General features: G+C 34.4%; 1 protein-coding gene across 10 annotated transcripts in view; it reads left to right on the top strand.

The window, feature by feature from the left end:
* LOC118185753 (uncharacterized) overlaps positions 1 to 8,052 on the top strand; it is a 555,072-nt gene extending 547,020 nt beyond the window's left edge. For 9 of the 10 annotated variants that reach the window (XM_085823608.1, XM_085823606.1, XM_085823612.1 and 6 more), the window contains one exon: positions 7,593 to 8,052. Coding sequence is in view for 1 of the 10 variants with exons in the window: in XM_085823614.1 (XP_085679740.1) it covers positions 7,593 to 7,624 (32 nt within the window). In the remaining 9 variants the exon portion in view is untranslated. The remainder of the gene's footprint in view (positions 1 to 7,592) is intronic. The other variant, XM_085823607.1, reaches the window with a different exon arrangement.
* The last annotated feature ends 13,191 nt before the right edge of the window (positions 8,053 to 21,243 follow it).

Raw genomic sequence — 21,243 nt, 5'->3', positions numbered from 1 at the left:
CCTCCGCAGCTGGTGTTCCTTCATCAGTTCGTCGACATTTGCTACGTAGACTCCTGTCCGATGGGTAGATCTTCCGTTTTGGAGCCGGGTTATAGTTGCCGTCATTTCTCCTGGCTCTCTTTGCATTCGTCGTACTTCTCCCTTCTTCATTCTGGGGGTGGTCGTGCTCTCTCTTTTCTGGTCGGTGGAACGGCTTCTTTTACTTGTTACCTTCAATTTTCCAACGGGGAAACTTTCTTTTCAATTGCTCCTGTCTCCTAATGGCTTGTCCTTGTGATTGTCGTTGTTCCACCTCTGGAGCTTGTGCCTGCCGTGCCGGATCCTGCAAAAGATCTTTAAATATTTGCATTTTATTACGATTATAGAACGGTTTTATCTGGTCAATGTTTGCGGAGCATGTTTCACCATTCCTGGCTTTTAACACCACTACAGTCTGAATTATTTTTTCTATGACATATGGTCCTTCAAATCGTGGAAAAAATTTGGCAGTTTTATCTTCTGGTGCCGAAGAAAGTGAATGCTTAATATTTAACACTTCATCTCCTACTTTATAAGTTACTTTCCGTCGTTTCATATCATAATAAAGTTTCTGTTTTCTCTGTGCTACTTCAGTGTTCTTTTTTGCTTCTTTAATTAATTTTTCTATATCGCCCATTTTAAATTCTGGGGCTCTTTGTTGAACATAAAATAATTTATCTAACGGCGTTATATTCTTTCTGCCTAAAAATAACTCAGCAGGAGTTTTGCCCGTTGTATTATGTTTTGCGGTCCTAAGGGCGAAAGCTAATTCATTGACATAGTTATCCCAGCTTTTATGAAAATTTTTAACATAACTACGGATAATTTTCACTATATTTCTATTGACCCGTTCCGCTATATTTGATTGCGACCGATACGGGACCATTTTTAAATGACGTATGCCCAGTTTTTGGCACATGTCTTCAAATATATTACTTACAAATTGAGGACCATTATCCGATATAACTTTTAGGGGCGCCCCGTATTTTAAAATATATTTATTTAAAATAGATCAGTAACTAATTTCGCGGAGGCTCGTTTTAAGGGAACAATTTCGGTCCACTTGCTAAAATGATCAACCATAACAAGGAGATACCGACTTTTATTTAACTGACTTTTTGGGAAAGGGCCCAATAAATCGATGCCAATTATTTCATTTGGAAATTCGGATTTAATGCTATTTAGAAACCCGGCCGGGAGGAAATTAATATAATTAACTGCTTGACATGTTGGGCAGGACTGGACATACGCCCTTGTTAACTTTTGCAGTTCAGGAAAATAAACTGCTTCGCGTACGCGTTGGATGGTTTTTCGAATACCAGCATGAGAAGCTAAAGTGTAGTCGTGTAACTCCTGCAGTATATTTAATCTAAGACTAGCTGGGATAACAGGTCGAAATTCGTTGTTTGAATTTGTAGTTTTTGTATAAAATAATAGACCATCTATTAGTTCGTAATGGGCCGCCCTATTTCTTATCGCCACAATATCTTGGTGGCTAAAATTTTCAGGATCCTTTAAATACTCATAAATGTTTTTAAATTCAGGATCCTTACCCAGTTCGGTTATTACAGTTTCTCGGGAATTTATCGTACATGCTGTGAGCATTGCCACCTCTACAGTATTACCTTCTTCATCTATTTTTATTCTGGATAGGGCATCTGCTACGATATTTTACTTTCCGGGGGTGTGCTTGATTACCAGATTATACTCTTGTAACTTGAGTGCCCATCTTATTAACCATGGGGATAAGTTTTTTTCTGAGTACAATCTAGTTACCGCCGCATGATCAGAATCCACTGTTATTGGCGCCCTTCCAAAATAGACTCGGAACTTTTGCACTGCTAACAGAACTGCAAGTGCCTCTCTCTCAGTCGCGGAATAATTTCTTTGTGTTTGATTTAAAGTTCGACTAAAAAATGCCACGGGCTGCTGATTTTGCGAAAGTACCGCTCCTACCGCATAATCCGAAGCATCCGCTGAAATTTCTAAATTCTCATCATTTTCAGGAAATTTCAAAACAGGGGCTTTCGTTAATGCTTGCTTTAATTTTTCGAAAGCACTATTGGCTTCGGCCGTCCACGAGAATCTTGCTTTTTTCCTTTTTAATTTTAACAATGGTTCAGCAATAGCTGCAAAATCTTTTATAAAGGACCTATAATATGAACAAAGTCCTAGAAAAGAAGACAGCTTCTTCGCCGTATTTGGCGGCGGATACTTTGCACAGCGATTATTTTTGATCCGTCTGTCTCGATTCCTTTCTGAGATATTTTGTAACTTAAGTATTTTAATTCATGGGCTGCAAATTTGCACTTTTCGACATTAACTTTTAGACCGGCCTCATTTAAAAATGAAAACACCTGTCTTAAATCCTGTACATGTTGGTCCAGATTATCACTAGTAATAATGATATCGTCTAAATAGATAAATGTGAACTTTCCAACAACAGGCCTTAGTACAATGTCCATACATCGCTGAAATGTTGCCGGTGCCCCTGAAAGGCCAAACGGCATACGCAGGAATGCATAAGTGCCAGACTTGGTTATAAAAGCAGTCTTAGGCACATCTTCCGGTCTAACCCCTATTTGAAAATAACCAGTCGTTAAGTCTAAAGTAGTCATGTATTTGGTAGAAGTTATGTTCCTTAGAATTTCTTCGATAATAGGTAACGGATATACCGGATATTTAGTCATGGAGTTTAATTTACGATAGTCAATTGCAAAACGCCACCTTTTTGGATGTGTTACAGGATAGTCATTATTTTTCTTACATAACACAACCGGGCTAGCATAACTACTTGAGAGAGGCGTTATGATCTTTTTACATAATATATCGCGAATGTGCCACTCTATAATTTTTTCTTTATTCTTATCATATCGGTATGGTTTGTGGCGAACTGGCAGTGAATCTCCGGTGTTGATACTATGGTTAGTAACTTGAGTAAATCTGGGAATATCACTAAATAACGAAGCAAATTCACTTACCACTTGTCGAATTTTTTGTTGCTCTTCCTTAGGCAGGTGGTCAAGGTTTAACATTTGTGGTTCTGTTTTTTCTTCTCGAACTGGTTTCATCGTCAGCTTAAGGAACGCTTCGTTAAAATCCAGCGTTGCTTCTGCCTCTGAAAGAAAATCTATTCCTAAGATGATATGTGCTTGCAAATTCTTTACGATAAAAAACATAATCTTTACTTGCTCGTCCTTGATACGAATGTACAATGGTAATTTACCTATGCACTTGCATCTTTCTCCCTGCGCAGCTAACACTGTCGTATTATCCGAATTATATATGCGGTATTTACGGAAATACTTCTTAAAAAAATCTTCTGCCACACAGGAACACTGCGCGCCTGTATCCAGGAGTGCGGTGGCTGGGATGTTATTCACCAACACTTCAATCTTTGGAAGAGTCAAATTTTTCACCATCACTGTATTTAACTTGAATGAAGAGGGGTTTTCTTAGCCTTCGGATTTCCGCACCCTCCCGTCAGCAGAAATCCGTTTTAGTTTAAATCTTGTTTCTTCCTTTCCATGCCTTCCTTCTTTTTCACTGGTCTTCAGACTTTTTTTTGTGGCTTACTATTGAACTGTCGACGTTCGCCGGTTGTTTTTGGATACTCGGGTTTCCTTGCCCACTGATTCGCTTTGCTTCCGTAGCCGTGTTCTTGACTTTGCTGTGGTCTTGGCGCACCAAATTGGCTTCGTTGCTCATACTGGCGTCTTCTTTCAATGTCCGCTGTTCTTCTACTTTCAAACTGGATTGCTAGCTCAAATAACTTTTCCAGTGTAGTCGGATTCCTTAATTCAATAAAGTCTTGTACTTGGGGAAGTAACCTCGACAAAATCACTTGAATTATCTCAGGATCCGGACGGTTTCCATACAAGAGTCTGAAGACGTGAATTTTTCTTAAAATAAAGCTTGAAAGATTTTCAATTCGTTTCTGGTATATGCTGAAGTGTTCCGTTTCTAATCTTGCATGATCTCTTACGACAGGGAAGGCTTTTACTAAGGCAGTCTTAAAAGTTTCGTAAGTATAGGTGGGACTTCCCGCTTGACCCAAGAGGCTTCTGCCTATACATTTGAACCAATTAAGCGCTTGGCCCCTCAAAGTGCTGGTAGCTAAGGTGACTTTCTGGAACTCATGCACTGGATACAGCATGAAGTGGTCATCCAATTTTTCCAAAAAACTGGTTACCGGTGAGTTTCCATTAAATGTTGCTTCTGATTTCATCGATGCGCGCATGGTCTGGACGATGTAACCAAATCCTTCCAGGGCGGCAGCTGGCATTTCTGGATTCTGAGCCGCTTCTGCAGGCAGCACAGGTTCTTCTTGAAACTCGGCCATGGTTATTCTTCTTCGTCGGGCGCCACTATCAGGTTCTGTGTTCCTCCTTACTTGCTTTGGAAACATTAAATGTCCTGACTCGGAACAGGGAGCTTACTAAAGCTATGTTCAATAAAATTGGGAAGTAGACAATACACACAGGAAGGGTATGCGAAACTCTTTATTTTTCTCTCTTTACAATGGTTTCCGGACTTCGGAATACAGAGACCAACCACTTGTGGTCTGAACGTAAGAATATAAAAATATTAACTAAACTCTAACTAAACTTAACTTTAGATTAATCAAACAAGTGCCTACTCCAAGATTGGCCGTATATTAGCAAAAAGCCGTATGTAGTACAGAGAACTGCTAACACTACGATACGTTTAAAATTATCAAGAGGATTAAACCTCTGGCCTTGAAGGCAACCAGCAACCGAGTAAAACTACTATGGCAAGCGGCCTGCTTCTAATAGCTCCTTCCTCTCTCTTGCTTGGCAAAAAGCCACAACTTAAGTACTTGGCGTTCGCAAGACAAATTTGCGTAAATAAGTTAAAGCTTTTAATTCTGGCCGGAAGTAGAAAATAAGAAGTGATAGTAAAGATTTAAAATAAAATAAACGTTAGTAAAACTTAAGATCCTTACAAGTGATCTCAGTGATTTTTTTTTTAAATTCTGAAAGACAGGAGACAACGGCCACGTATTCTCGAATCCGCGTATTCTATTGAAAGATCGATTCTTATACGGATCAACGAGAAGCAAACGCAAGGCAACACTACGAAAACATACTTTTTGTGAGAAGGTGAGAATAATTAACGGACGAAGAAGGAGCTTTCAAGGCGGCAAACGATGGGCGATTCTAAAAGTTTTAGAGAAGAATCGACATCTATAGCATTGTGAAGCACGGAGATGTAGCAAGCTCAGACATAAAGGCAACCGAGAACTCCATTGGGGTATTGAAAAAGCTTGTGGATTCTGAAGAACATCTGCCACAGCAGGTTTTTAGTTATGAGGAGAAGATTTTCTTCTGGATAAACATGCAAAAGTGAACCTATATTACAGCAGAGAAGAATGCATCGCAGGGCAGGTTCAGAGTTTAATTGAACCTGCTCTGCGATGTTCCAAAAAGGCACTTTTAAAGTTTATTATAATTTATCACTAAACATTATCAATAAAGATGACCTAGGTGGAACAGCGAAACATTTTACAGGATATAAGATGAATATAGTACATTTAGACTAATATGGGACCGTTTTATATTTTCTGCATGTTTGAAAAGTGAAAAATGCATAATATAATTCTGCGAAAATATCTAATGTTTTTAATTATATATATCATGAATTAAATGCATTTTTATTTAAATCAAACAGTTTAAAGAACAAAAAATAATATTATTAAGATCTTTGCTTTTAAATAGCCTAGTTTGTTAAAAAATAACACACAAGTTAAATTTGAAAGATAAATATCCTATATTTTGCCGAATGGCAAGAGATTCGAATGAAAAGCAAAACAACGCATTTACAGTAGATGACATTTAAAGTGAGAAAATGCACAACCGTGTTCAGGTCTTAATAATAAGGCTAAAAGGTCCCAGTTTTAAAAAAAACATAAAACATTTCAAGAGAATATAATACCTTAACCCAATATAATTCTAATTTTTAATATTTAATTAGAAAAACTGAAAGAGTTATTCAGTATTAAACACTGAATAACTATAAAACATTATTAGTTTCCATTTTACATTTTAAAGTTCCTATAAAAAGCATTCCATTTTTTATTTAAAACGCATGCTCACTGGTAATGAATATTTGAAAACTACACAGTTCCTTTACTGCATTCAAAACCACATTGACAAGCTATGTCATAAATTTCCCGAGAATTCAAAATTCCCGAAATATTTTCCTGTAACAAAAATGTGTTGCATATATATGTTTCTTTATACATTTGTTAGTAATTTGTGATATTAAAACTAACCATAGAATATTTAGATAGTGTTACAAAAATAGGCAACAAAATACCAGGTATGTGTAAAATTTTAGCTATCTTATTCAAGATCTCATTTAGTAAAAATAAAATTTTCAGCAATTCTCTGAGAAACGAAGTACTAATATGCTACTTTTTAGTAATGTCTTTTAAAAATATAAATTATGTGTGCATTTAAATTCTAAACATCTTAAAATATAATTGGGGCATATTTTAATACTGAATATTTTTATTTATCTATTTTAAACATTATTTGTCATATAGCTATCACACTCGCATTTCGAATATTTTCTTTACCGAAAACTGACTTGCATATGGAACACACAATAGAATGTTGAAGGAAACACACATTCCAAATTGGTTTGGCTATTATGCAGAACAGTTTCAGCTTTTTTCTTCTTTAAAAGAGCATCGTTTCTTCTTGAGCGATATAAGACTAGACACAAACCCTCAAACTTAAAAGAAAGTAGTAAAACAATGCTTAAAAAAACATTACTCCTTGGGTAGCGATCGAATTTTTTCGTTACTTTCCTTACGCTGGAAGAATATTTTTTTATCTTCTAATTTTGTGCTTTGATACAAGCGAATTTCCCAAACCAGCGTTCTATGTAAATGAGTTGTTTTGGGTGAATACGTAATGAATGCAAATCAGGAGCCAGTCTAGATTGCAAAAGATTCCCCTCCAATCATCGGCAGTTGAATGCTTCGTTAGCCTTCAGACACACATCAGTAACGATTACAACCGCTAGGTGATCATCGCAAATTAATCACAACAAAGTCTGTTTAAAAAGAAACAGACAATCTGTGTGCTACAGGTCGAGCTACTCTTGAAACTTTCCTTTGATGTCGCCATTAAAGCGAAGAAATTTAATGAACGAAAAGGCAAGTATGTACACGATAGGTAAAAAAAAAGTATTCTTCGCCTTTGTTTTAAGTGATTTGGAGGGTTGAGAATTGTGCAATGAATTCTGTGTTTTTGATTTGATGAAAATAGAACACGTTTGATTGTCTTATTAGCAGATAACTGCGGTTTTTACCTTTGAGGTTTTAATTTTAATCAGTCGTTTACTAGCTACACTTGTCTGATTTTGAATTTTTTACTGATCTTAGAGAAGGTAATCAGGCTGATCGAATTATTTCTTTACCATTTTCTACCGATTTAAGTTCTTTTTAAAATTCAAATGTTGTTTTACATAAGATTCTTTCTTTCATTTCTTTCTATTAAAAACCTCTGAAGATCACTAATAGGATTTTACTTTTTATCTTTCAGATTTAATTAACAGCGCCACTGATGAAAGCTGAAGTAGATGGACATGAAACCTTATTTGTAATGTGATGTTCATTAAAATGCTGCTGATTGGTGAATAAATTTTAAAACAATATGAAAATATCGTCTTTTTTTCAGTCACAAACTTCCTCCAACTGTTTTTATGAATAGTAAAGTATCATACAAAGTAAAACTCATTAGAACTCGAACTTAAATTATTCAAGATTCATCAATATATGCATTAGCACATTGTTTGTTTAGAATTTCTTTCCTAAAGCAAAACAGATACTTTGTATCTTGAAAATAATATTCTATAACACAAGCTTCTGTCGCACGCACTTGTGATAACAACAGTTGGATTTAATTATGGTTAATTTATTCAACTTAAATCAGTAAAAGATAAAAATTATGCATCGAAATTTAACAAGTGAAACTATTTTTCTCAATATCCAACCTCAGGTTTTATTTTAAAATAAAGAAAAAGATATAAAACCTATACTCGAAGCATAAATTATATGATGGAATAGAACATCACTTTCCGTAATTCAGTTTAAAAGAAGAGTCCAATTTTTTATCCTTCTATTTTCATTACGATGTGTTAAATTTTCCCTTTAGATAACTAACAAAATTTTCTTATACAAAACACTTTCTGACTTTCCTCTTTTTTTGGAAAGGTAGGAAACAAAAAAATTCAAGTTTTTTCCCCTTTCCTTCTAAGATAGGTGTGCAACTTTAAATTACTCACAATATTTTTTGAGAAACTGGCAGCTAAGTTTTAGCTAAAGTTTTAGAGTATGTTAATCATTTTAATGAAATCACAAATTTAAATAATATTTCAGCATAACCACAGCGATGAATTGAAATATTATTGATTAACGCCTAAAAAACATAAGAGTTGTTTTAAATGTACAGTGACCCTGAAACTGCTCTCTAATACATCGGCTCAGAAGGGAAAAGCTATGAGACGATTGTGCACCATTTTCCCCGGCGTATATTCAATGTTTTGCAAAGTGTTAACATCTCAATGGATGCCCACAGATCTGTAATGTTCATTTTTCAGTTTTGATTCGTTATAGCTTTATCCAGATAAGATAAGCAAGAAGAGAAAGCATTGCTTCTGAAAAGTCTGTATTTTATCTTTTTAATAGTCATTCTTGAATGTATAGTAAGGTATGTTTTCCATCCTTTTCTAGTACCTTCGTGATGTAACTAGATAACACTCAGGAGGTTCGGTGTTCGAAACCAGGAGAGGGGATTGCACATTTTTCATCTATTTTGCATCGATAAACCTAATGATTCTACAAATAATATAACTATTTCATTTTTAATCCTGTTTGATAGTTGAAATACATAACCTTAAAATTTTCTAATTACATTTAAAAAAAGTAATTCAAAGAATTCACTGAAATTTTTTTGTTAATAAATGAATAAATATTGAATACGTCTTGTCAAGAGCAAGTATTTTTATGAAAAGTATTAAATGCAGCTTAATTTCTCTAACGTTTCACGATAACACTTTCTGCAAATTCTTCGGCAAATATTTTTTAACGTTTTTGGAAATGTTTTGCTGTAGAATTAGAGATAAAAAGGATATTGTGATGCCCAGACCACTTGGAATAAATATACATTTCTATATAATTTATATAAGAGTGAACTATTTCCATTTACCTTATTCTGTATCCACAAATATCAAAGTTAACTGCTACAGATAAATATTCGACAAATGAATATGTGGAAAATCTATGACTTTAAATATTTTTAAAAAATGAAAAACGGACTGCAATCAAAAAGAAACTCTACAAGATTTTCTAAAGTGCTTCATAGAATTAATGACAGAAGTAAGTATGTTTTTCTGTAATAATTAATAAAATGTAAAAAAGAAATGGTCAATGCATTATGCAATTTTGAATCTGATATTCTTTGTTTTAATATATGGTGAAGAGAAATGCTCTGACTTTAAAGGGATATGGAACTAAATAGCATTCTAAGATTTGAAATTTGACCAAACAGAATCATAACCTCAGCTATTACTATAGTGGTCCGTGGATTTTAATCTGAGGCATTTATTTTTGTCCAGTCAGCTTAATAAGTTTTATTAATATATAAAATCTTTGTTAGCTAGGAGCCTAGTTTAATAAAATGTAGTTTAAGAGTATTCTGTCTTTAGTTCTCTTCCTTTCTAGATTTCAACACTTTATGTTCTAGAACTAGACGAATTAATGATGGAAAAATATATTGTACCTCATTATAGATGAAACCGTTAAAGAACCTGAAGAGAAAAATGTGATGGAATAGAATTTTAGAAAAGAGGATATGGAGGAAGCTCAACTTTGTAAGTGACCAGTGGCTGCTCGGTAAACTACGACACCCCTCTAAACTTCCCTTACTCCGAAATATCATCTCGATATAACGCATTTCTTTATCTGCTTCTCCTCGATGACTTAGAGTACTCTCTGAAGTTTAGTTGGTGCCTCATCAAGAAAACAGCTGAGTGTAGCTAAAAGAGTTTTTCTTCTTTCCCCTTTCCCCTTTTATAACCCCCCTTATATTTTTGATTGATGTTCAGATAAATAATATAATAATGATCCGGCGTTACCGCTTGGCTGGCAGGGAGACATATTAAATTCAGATGTGAACTGCTAGAATTTCAAATGTGGCAGTTTCTTCCGATCCTTTTTTTTTTTTCCTCTCTCTCACTCTTTCTCCAGGCGTTAGGCCGTTCCGGTTTTTAAGGGTTGCAAGAGACTATTTCTGTGATATTTGGCACAATTTTTTTGCCGCCAAAAGATAACGAAATATTGAAATATCTTTAAAGATGTTAAAGAATTTTGCCATTGCTGTTTAGTTTGCTAAACTGTTGCAATTCTTTATCAGATTAACTGAGTACGAAAGATCATCGAAGGTACAAGAATGTAATTATTGTATCATCGATGACCATGCAATTATGCTGACATGTTTAGGCAATTAAGATCAACTAGAGACACGAAAATTAAAATTTAATTTACATGGTCGGCAATGAAAAGTGTTGGAATTATGCGTGAATTATTTGCCTCCTTGACTTAATAGCCTGTTGCTTATAATAATAGTAACCTAATGCTGGAAAATGTTAGAAAAACAATCATGAAACTGAAATTTTTTCAGGAAATTCACGTAGGAATATTCTGTATGTATTTTTCAAAGAAAACTTAGTTAAGAATATTCAGTTACGCTAAAATCTATCAAGGCAGTTTCCGCAGTAAAATTTAATGTTCGGCTGTTGTATTCAGTATCCTTCATCAATTCTAATTGTTGATGATTTAGTGAATATGCCATTGGTCATAGCAGATGCACCAAATCGCTATCAGTGGACCAAAGAAACCATTGGCAGTGGAATGATCTCTTTGTTCAACGTTATCCCAATCTAGTACCAAGACTTTTCAGGGAGCAGTGCTTCATGGTTTTGTAATCCCCTTCCCCAAGGCCGTTCAGTGCTGAATAGTTAACACCTTTGCATACTGGTAGTTTGATACGATCTCGGTTCCTTGAAAACGGGATAGCTGCATCCGGTGTTTCCGTTTTTTTTCCCATGCGTAACTCGAGTACGGTTGATACTTTCCTTTAACGTGAGACAGTTTTCTTTAAAATGTTCTCCACAAAAGGTTCTGTCCCTTGGCGGATAGCCCTCGAGTACTTCACCTTAATTAAATACATTCCGATGACCTCAACCACGTCACTTATATATAGCTAATAAACAATGTAGATGACCTCAGAGATCACGTGACTCGTGTATAGCTAATTTAAACAAACAAGGTCATTCTTCCTCTTCTTCTCTTGTCGAACATAACTCATTAAATCATACAGATGCTCTCCACAAACCAAATTTCCGATAGTATTTCGGAAACTTTCACGAGCGATCATAGTGCTACACCATTTATTCACGAAAATCAAAAACATCCATGCGTTATGCGGGACATGAATGTAGGCTTTCTTTGTTAAAGGGCGACTGGCATTCAGCTTACGATCATATTAGCGATAGCTCAAGAAAAAAAATAAAATTTATTACAAAATTAACTAAATTTTGATACTTTATGAATATGCTGTCAACCGAATGTTACAAAAATTACCAGACGTACTGCCACTTTCCCTGCCATTTTAGATAACAAGTATAAATTGCCATAACATTACGTGATTAAAAATTTGAATAATAAATGAAAGTGAGTAGGAGATTATGCAACATAATAAAAACTGTGCAAGAACTCAAATTTTAAAAACTTTGAGAATCTAGTAACGTGTTTTAAGTATTTCCTATAAAGTGAAATTATAAGGTATTTCTCCCGCCTTCTTGGTATGCCTTCGTGGTGTGGTGGTCTGCACGCTGAGCGTGTATTCCAGAGGTCCGCGGTTCGATTCCCGGCGAAGGCGGTTGCTCATTTTTCATCTTTCCTGCTTCCAAATTACCTAATGTCTCTACAAAATTGCACTTAAAATATGCACCTGGACAATATTTACATTATAAGAACTTAGTAAATTTACTTCTAAAAATTTTAAATTACGTTGTTATAACAACTCAAATAATATACATCATTTCTGTTAATATATTTAATTGCCATAAAAATTAAATTAAATGTATTGAAAATTTTTAACAAATTCGAATTAGGTTAAACTTTTGTTAGTATTAATTCCTATTCTTTTCAAGAAACATGTGCATATTTTTTGTCTCTTCCTTACGTTTACTGAATGCTATCTAGTTCTTTATGGCAATTATTTTCAACATCTGTGAGACCGCTGTCCAATTAATTAGTTTTAAAATAATATGAAAACTCATCAATCTCTTTTTTGTAAAGTTTACATATTAAACTATCTTAAGCATTAATAATTATTTATGGTATTTTCAAGAACAGATTAATGCACTTACGTGTACGGTAAGGCAAATTGCATTAAAAACAAGTATTGATGAATCTGTATATACAGATTTCATATGTCTTAAATGTTAATTTCATCAAGTCTAAAATGCTAATTTAATTTATGCTGATTTTTCTTTAAATTGATTTTGATGATGCTAGTTTAGAAAAAAATAGTTGTTAAAGGTATTTATGGATTACTTACTCATTATGGAATCTAACTCACGGCTGATTAAGAGAAGCCATAGAATGATGCTAAATAGTGTAAAAAAACACGTATTATTTCGTGAATATGCCAAATATATACCTGCTGAGAGTGTAATTCGATATATATTCGAATGCAAGAGTTAATAATTTCTAAACATCAGGCATAATTATAGGGCCTAGAAGAATACGTTTTGCACTATTATATTTGTACTAAATTTTTTTTTATTTATTTAAGTAAGTATGCATAAGCAAAGGGTTGAATAAATAGATTTAAAAAGTAAATATAACATCAAATTGGAAGAGAAACACACTAGTGTAAAATTTGAAATAGGTCCCCCAAAACCTGTAGAGACATTAGGTTATTTCAAAGCAGGAGAGATGAAAAATGAGCAACGCCTTCGCAGGGACTCGAACCACGGGCCTCTCGAATACGCATCGAGTGTGCTGACCACTACACTACGAAGGCGGGAGAGATACCTTATAAACCTTAAATGGCGTAGATTTTGCATAAAATTTTATCGTTGTCGAGGGCATTCAGAAGCAAGTGCCTCTCCTTCAGAAGTGAAAATGCGTTTTCTAGTTATATTTCTCTTAAGAACTCTGAAAATACTTTTGCTAGTTAAACTTATTTTACTTCCGAAGAAAATTACCTGCATATGTTAAATCAAAATCTATGATAAACTAAAACTGCTTTTTTGGCTATTTTAAACAATCATTCCAAATTACATTTATTTTAATTATACATAATTTGTTTTTGTAGACATAAATTAATGATTGACAGAAAAAACTTACATGTAATGAAATCTCGTCTGAGTGACTATCAAGATTATGAGTATCTGTATACTCAAGGAAACGTCTTAAGTAAGACTTAACCTGATCCATGTTGAAAAGTGCTTAAATTCTTAGTTATGCTTATCGATTATCTATACTTTTACATTTCAAACGCGGCTATAACAAAACTATTACTGTTAAAAAATTACCACTACAGCTCTTCTTTGATCTGCATTGTACGAAGTAAATGAAGTACTGTAATCGCGAAACTGTATTCGAAATTTCGGGTGTCATATTTCAAATAAATATCCATAAGGAATACTGAAATATTTGCATTCAATGTAATTTAACTGCCTTCATATAATTGCAATAAAATAGATATAAATGAAAATATAAAGTGTATTATGCATACAATTCTATGAATCAAAACTATAATAATGAAAAAAAATTGAATACGAGGAATATAATGTCAGAGTGATTATGTTTTACCTATGACATTGAGAAAACATACACATTTAATTTTGAAGAGTCCTATACAATTATTTCAGAATTAAATGCTTTGCTCCATTTAATGAGAGAAAAGTGTTTTCAATTAACAATAGTGAAGCCTAGATCGCTGTCTGCATTAAATACGGGTAAACTTAATGCACATACCTCAATATAACAGCGTCAGACTCGTTGCAATGGGATAGTGAGCCAAGTACATTCTGAGTATGTTCATAATGCAACTAAATCGACTGAATTCGTCTACAAAGCATTTAATGAAGTCTGCGTAATGATTCATAATCTATGTGATTTTTAATCTATAGAATGTGGAGTCAGTGGAGTACTTGAAAATCAGTAGATTATTCACTGAGCCAGTTCTGTGTTACCCATGTGCCGCATTATCTTCCTGGTATAAACCATTATCTTCCAAGATTCTGATGTTCATAAATGAACATAAATGCAACATAAGATTTATATATTCCTGTTCAAAGAAGACTACTCAATTATTCTTATGACTGAACACTTCCCGCACCACAACAGAGCCACGGTTAAACTTTTGCGCAACCTTGATTTTAGGATGAAACCATAACTTAATGTATCCTGTGTATACAAAGACATCCATTTGCTCGAAACAACTGAAAACATGTTTCGTCTGAGCGGGGCCAGAGGCATCTATCATTCGTGATCCAGTGATGATGTTCTCTGGATCAGGTGACGCTGGAAACTAGTTTTGAAAATCTATTTTTGATCAATTTTATAAAATGATTTACATAAATTCAGTATCTTCTTTAAGCAGTTAGGCCCCCATTTTGTTATAGTTAACACATTAAATTTAATTAAACTTTTTCATAGTCAATAATTAATTCTATCTTCTTACGGACGTTCTCCACTTTTAATGCAATTTTAATTTAATTGTTATAACAACTCAAATAATATACATCATTTCTGTTAATATATTTAATTGCCATAAAAATTAAATTAAATGTATTGAAAATTTTTAACAAATTCGAATTAGGTTAAACTTTTGTTCTTCCAGATATAACACCATTCCCATTACGGTGGTCTCATTTTAGATAGCCCATTGAAGTTTTATGGGTGTTTTTAGGTAAATATACAGAAAAGTTAACAACAGGTTTTATTTTAAAACGTCCTAGTAAGCAATCGCTATACTAAAGAAAACATAAGACTGTAACCGATCTCGGCCGTTTTCAAGACCCAGCTTGTTTTCTTCATGATTCCCTTTGAATTTTAGAGGTGGATGTGTATAAAAGTAGCTTAAAACTTATTAAAATTTTGATTAAAGTTCGCGCTTATTTCCTTCCAGACAAATAACTCGCCAAAATGGCAACCCTCTTCCAAAAGATCCAAACTTCTGCCATTGGCTGGAAGACATCGCACTTCAAGGAACAAGGGGGCAAATCTAGTAATAGGTGACGACTATGAGGGAAGGGTGGGGACTGATTGCGAAAACCAGGGATCAAGTGAACCGGACGCGATGCCAAGTTCTCGAACCAGAACCGGAAAAAAGAAGGCAGAAATCTATTCGGTTCGTCTGGACGATGTGTCTTACCGGAAAAGTTGACTTCGAGAAATCCTTTTCGGTCACTTTTGATGAATGACGTGGATTATTCCGCATTTTTATTATTATTTTATTTTATATTTGATTCGTGTTTGTTCGTATAGATTTTCGATGAATTTTTTTGCTTTCGCAGAAAGAGAAGAATTTGGTTTCAGTAGCATTTAATGTGCATTGCTCTCGGGCTCTTCTTTGTGAAAGTTTGCAGATGAAGCTTTAAATAAAGAGTATCACACTCGCTGTTGCTTACCAGAACTAATCGGATTTTCCTCACTCCAAAGAGTACCCATAATAACAATATCTAAATTTAGACTCGTTTTCTTAGTTTAATTTTCAGATATGGTGATAATCTTAATATTTTCTTAGATCACCTGAAATCAAAACGAATTTTCTCATCTCGCTATAAATATATTCAGAGGTAGTCCTAATGTAATAAATTCTAAATTTGCACCAAGACAGGTGATAAAATTTATCCTTCATTCAATATTAATTTCAGTTAAAAAAACGCCTCAGTACATTTTAAGAAATAAAAAATAATTCACCTAAAAAGAATTATATTTCTCTGAAGCCTTTCCCATTTACAAAATGACTAACAAATTTAGTTATTGTTTTATTACAATTCATTTCGCTGAAGAGTATTTATGCACTATTCTTCCAAATCTGTACCTTTTTACCCTTTGCACACTTCGTTTCTTCGTTTCTTTTTTTTTTCTCTCAATAGAAAGCTTTGTTTATCCATTATATTTAAAGAAAGAAAGCCAGTGCTCGCTTACATCATAATTTACATGCAGACAAACATTCTATTTAGCCATTTTAGCTGAAATTAGGCACAAATAAAAATTAAATAGTACCAATTATTTCATACAATAAGTTATTGTATGAAATAATTGGTTAATTGGTTAATTATAAAAGCATACTATGGCCATCTGCGAACTGGAAGGGATACCTTTTGTAGAGGATTTTCGAAAGGCTCATACTTCACATCACGCATCCGGAAAACTACGAAACCTTAAGGAAACTTCCGTTCTCCGAAAATTGAATCTGATGCGAACTACCAGCTTTCAGCTATCATAAGCTTTTAGTCTGATATAGAGATATTCCCTATTGATAAAGGTGAATGCAACAAGGTTATGATAGAAAGTTGAAAAAATGTGCAGTCTTATAACTCAGAATCTTTCGTAGCATATAAAATATATAGCTGTCTGTGAAGCTCAAGCTCATCTTTTAACATACATTGCGGATAATAAAGCAGTCATATATATTTATATATATATTTGTTAATTTTCAGTTAATATTAAAAAAGTTTCGTGTACAGTTTCAATTGTCTGTTTTGATGAAACGCGATATGAAATTAGCTGAATTCGAAAATCATTATGTATTTTTCCTGAAGAGTCAGTAATGAGATTCCAATTGGGCTAATTTACCATTTACTGCTTTTTTGTTTCATTGTATTTTTGCTTAAGTCCTGTATCACAATTGTATTTTTATTCAAATGTTTAAAGCATGTCTTAACTTTAATCAATTTATCACTGCCAATAAGATTTGAGTTTTAAATACGCTTTTGATTTGTAAGTATTCTAGTGATAATTTGCTTTATTTTGTTTTTATAATTACACTTTTCATTGCACTTTATTTTACTTCTGTTAAAAAAATTTTATCACCGGAACCACAGTATCACAAACGCTTTTAACCGGAAGCATTAAAAATATTCTTTCTACCTTGTTTCTAATTTTTGCAGCTCAATTCGCAAAATTCATGACCACAAATGTCTTTTTTTAGTTTGTTCTCCTTTCTTTTATTATATATATATATATATATATAAAGATTAATAACCACCGAGTTCACATTAAAAAATTTAAATATCTGCCTCATAAGCAACAGAAAGACGCTGATAATAATACAACGATTTGTAGCGTTGCGCGCCTCCAACTTGCACGCAACCAAGAGGTGACTGTGAAAACTGGATAAAAGACAGAGTCTTGTTAAGGGTTTAAGTCCCTTTTTATTCAACGTAATAAATTACAAGTGCGTGCTCTTGACGCTCACAAACTGCGCCAACTCGGCGGTCAAATGAAAATAATAACCTGAAAAGAAATTAAAGACAAGACTCTAACTACGAGGTTCTCTAAAAGTAACTAACTCACCGCGTTTTACAATACCGCTGCTACTTCAGTAAACTTGAAGATCACTTGAACGATTAACACTACTTCCAGGCAAGCACACAGGCCAAAACGCGGGGTTCTTCAATTTCTGGCCAACTACCTCCGCGCTCGTGAAGTAAGAATATCACACCTCGAACTCGTTTCCTTTCTATTTAAATCAGAATACTTCCGCTGATAATTGGAATCCTTGCGCGTTCTACTAAAATTTACATACTCTGGCATTGGCAGTTCCAGGGGAAAGTAAGGCTTGACAGGAAAGATAGTTTAAACTTAAAATAAATGTTAGTTAAAATAAATATAAACCCTACATTTGCCGCTGCCAGAATTTGGAAAACTTGGAAGCAGGTCCTACAAACGACCTGGTGTAAGTTTCTCTAATTCTGAACTAACTGTCGAGAACCTCGTTTACACAAAAAAAATCTTATGTAACAAATTGTATACTAAAATTCTGTTGATAGTTATAACTCTCTCTTCTTACAGCAACTTTTCCTGGACTTCATCAATCAATCTTGGTCTTTCCTTCCAGCATCTGGAAGGAATAAGTATCAGTATCTTTCTAAATACATTATAATTTACACTTTCTCGACACAATAAATTTTTGTTTTTACACGATTCGTTTTTCTTAGTTATTGCTTACTTCACATTCATTCAATTTTTCAAGCATTAATTTAACTTTCCCTGGCTCTCCACCATGTGTGGTGTCAAACGGGAATATTCGTGTTTTAGTCTTACAACACTTTCCCTAACCACCATGATTTGTTAGAATTCAACGACCAAATAGACACACCTTACTCGACATTCTACAACTCAATGAGCTACTTTAACATTCTTAAAAATTCAAGTGTAGGTGGAGAACCCTACAAAACACATTCATTCTAACTTCCCCCTCATTCATCTTTAAACATGCAGGCTTTCGCTCTAAAGCATGACTTTATCTACAATTTAATACTTAAATTTTGAATTCATTGCTTTTGAGCATTTACTTTTAGCATCTAAAATTTTATGCTTCTAGACTAAATTCTACTTTTACATAACATTCAAGTATTTACGTACATTTACAAAATTTTAATACATATAACTTTTACAATTTACCATACAATGAATATGAGAAAATTTTTACCTTACTCATTCTTCGCCAAGCTGGCGGCACTGAAACTAAAATTCTTATTAATACAAGAATACGAAGTTATTTTTATCTTCGGCCAAATTTTGGCTTTAACATAACAGAATTAGTCTTTCGACCAACAGAAAATGCTTGTTTTTAGCTTTTACACTTAAAGAAAATAATACTTTTGCCTTAGCTAAATAAAGTAAAACAAAACTAAGTCTCAACCGAGACATATTGACTTTCGTCAAAACATAGGACTTCGTACTTATGCATAACATTTCGGAACAAAAGAGAAAAAAAAATTATAGAAGATTTTAGCTTATCTTTGAGTTTTCGATGCTTGAAACTCCGTCATTCTTTTGTGGCAATATTGTTCCCAAGTTATCGGTTTCATGGACGTCAATCTTCTCCTTACTGACCTCCGAGTGTCGTCCACATGAGTTTTTCTTTTGCGTCCTCTGCATGCTGGCCTCTTGGCGGAGTAATCGTCTGGTTGTTGGCATTTCCGTTTTTCCCTGGGACGGCTGGTCTTGACGTCCTCCGGTCTGGAGTCCTTCTTGAATTTCTTCTGTTCCTGATATTTTTGTTCCTCCTGCTGCCGTTTCAGGTTCCGGAACGGCGGCCTTGCTGGCACCTGACTCTGTGGCCGTGTGCGCGTTCTCCTTGATGTATAATTTCTCCTGCGAGCCGTTGTAGGTGGTGTTTTGCTCTTTACCACGGTTTCTTTACGCGGTGCATATGTATTCTTTTTTTTCTTAAACGCTGGAGTTTGAAAGTTATTTTTTCTTTTTGATACCGACGTCCGGGTTGTAGAAGGGCTAGGTCTCTCTTCAGTTCTCTGCTTCTTGGGTGGTGGAATAGTTGTTGTAGTCTCTGGCCCCTCTATTTCGTTTAGACTTGAGTCCTGCAAGAAACTTTTAAGGATTTCAAAATCATTTGGATTATAGTATTTTTTCACCTGGTCGGGACTTGCTTTACAGATTTCCCCTCTCTCGTTCTTAAGATATAAGACTACGCCTTTGATTTCCTGAATTACATAGGGGCCTTCAAACTTTGGAGCTAGCTTTGCCATAAAATTGTCTGGGCACTTGATAAAGAAAATTTCCGCTTCAATACTTTATCCCCAACTTTAAAATCTGCTTCACGGCGTTTTCTATCATAATAAAGTTTCTGCCTATTTCTTGCCGTATCCGAGGTTTTAAGCGCCTGATCAATCAACTTTTGCACATCTTGTTGTTTAAACTCCTGCTCTCTTTGTTGCACAAAGAATAATTTATCTAAAGGCGTAATTAACTTTCTGCCTAAAAATAATTCTGGTATAGTTTTTCCCGTAGTATCATGATGTGCCGTTCTTAAAGCATAAGCTAATTCATTTATGTAGCCATCCCAGCGCTTGTGATGTGTGCTCACGTAACTGCGAATTATTTTTACTATGTTTTTATTCACTCTTTCTGCTATGTTTGCCTGTGGTCTATACGGAACCATTTTGATATGGCATATGCCAAGTCCATTGCATATGTTTTCAAATATTTGACTAATGAATTGTTTTCCGTTATCGCTAATGACTTTTATCGGTGCACCGTATTTTAAAATGTATCTGTGTAAGATCTGTGTAAGTAGATGTATCTGTTTTGGCCGACGCGCGTTTAAGTGGAACAATTTCTATCCATTTTGAAAAATGATCTACTATTACTAAAAGAAAACGATTTTTATTTAACTCGCTCTGGGGGAAGGGACCAAGAAGATCTATGCCTAAAATTTCATTCGGAAATGTAGCGCGAATGCTATTTAAGTACCCGGCCGGGCTGTAATTAATATCATTTATTAACTGACATTGATTGCAGGACCTGACATACGCCGTTACTATTTTGTATAATGGCGGGAAATATACCGCCTCGCGTACCCTTTTTGAAGTCTTTCTGACCCCTAAATGGCCCGCTGTTTTCGCGTCGTGTAATTCCTTCAAAATCCTTAATCGAAGCGAGGCTGGGATGACTGGTTTGTACTCAAGATTTTCGTTTGTTGTTTTCGTATAAAATAATAAATTATCTATTATTTCATAGTTTTCTGCTCTATTTCTTATCGCATCGATGTCTGTGTGCTCAAAGCTTTCGGGGTCTTTCAAATATGCATAGATATTTCCAAATTCAGGATCAGCTTTCATTTCAGTAATAATCGTATCTCTAGAATCTTAAATTTTTGAAGTCAACACAGCGCATTTAAGTTCATTTCCTTCATCGTCTAGTTTTATACGAGAATGTGCGTCAGCTACATTGTTTTCCTTACCCGGTTTATATTTTATTCGGATATTATATTCTCGGAGTTTTAAAGCCCATCTTATTAACCTGGGCGTTAGGTTTTTCCCCGAGTAAAGTCTACCAACAGCCGCATGATCCGAAAAGACTTACTGGCGCTTTGCCGAAATAAACTCGAAATTTGTGTACAGCCATTAATACGGCTAATG

Source organism: Stegodyphus dumicola, chromosome 9, assembly GCF_044657685.1.
Source record: "Stegodyphus dumicola isolate Sdum_Otavi_A_Nest chromosome 9, ASM4465768v1".
In the NCBI taxonomy this organism is placed as follows: domain Eukaryota; kingdom Metazoa; phylum Arthropoda; class Arachnida; order Araneae; family Eresidae; genus Stegodyphus; species Stegodyphus dumicola.
This window is presented reverse-complemented; position numbering and strand designations above follow the sequence as displayed.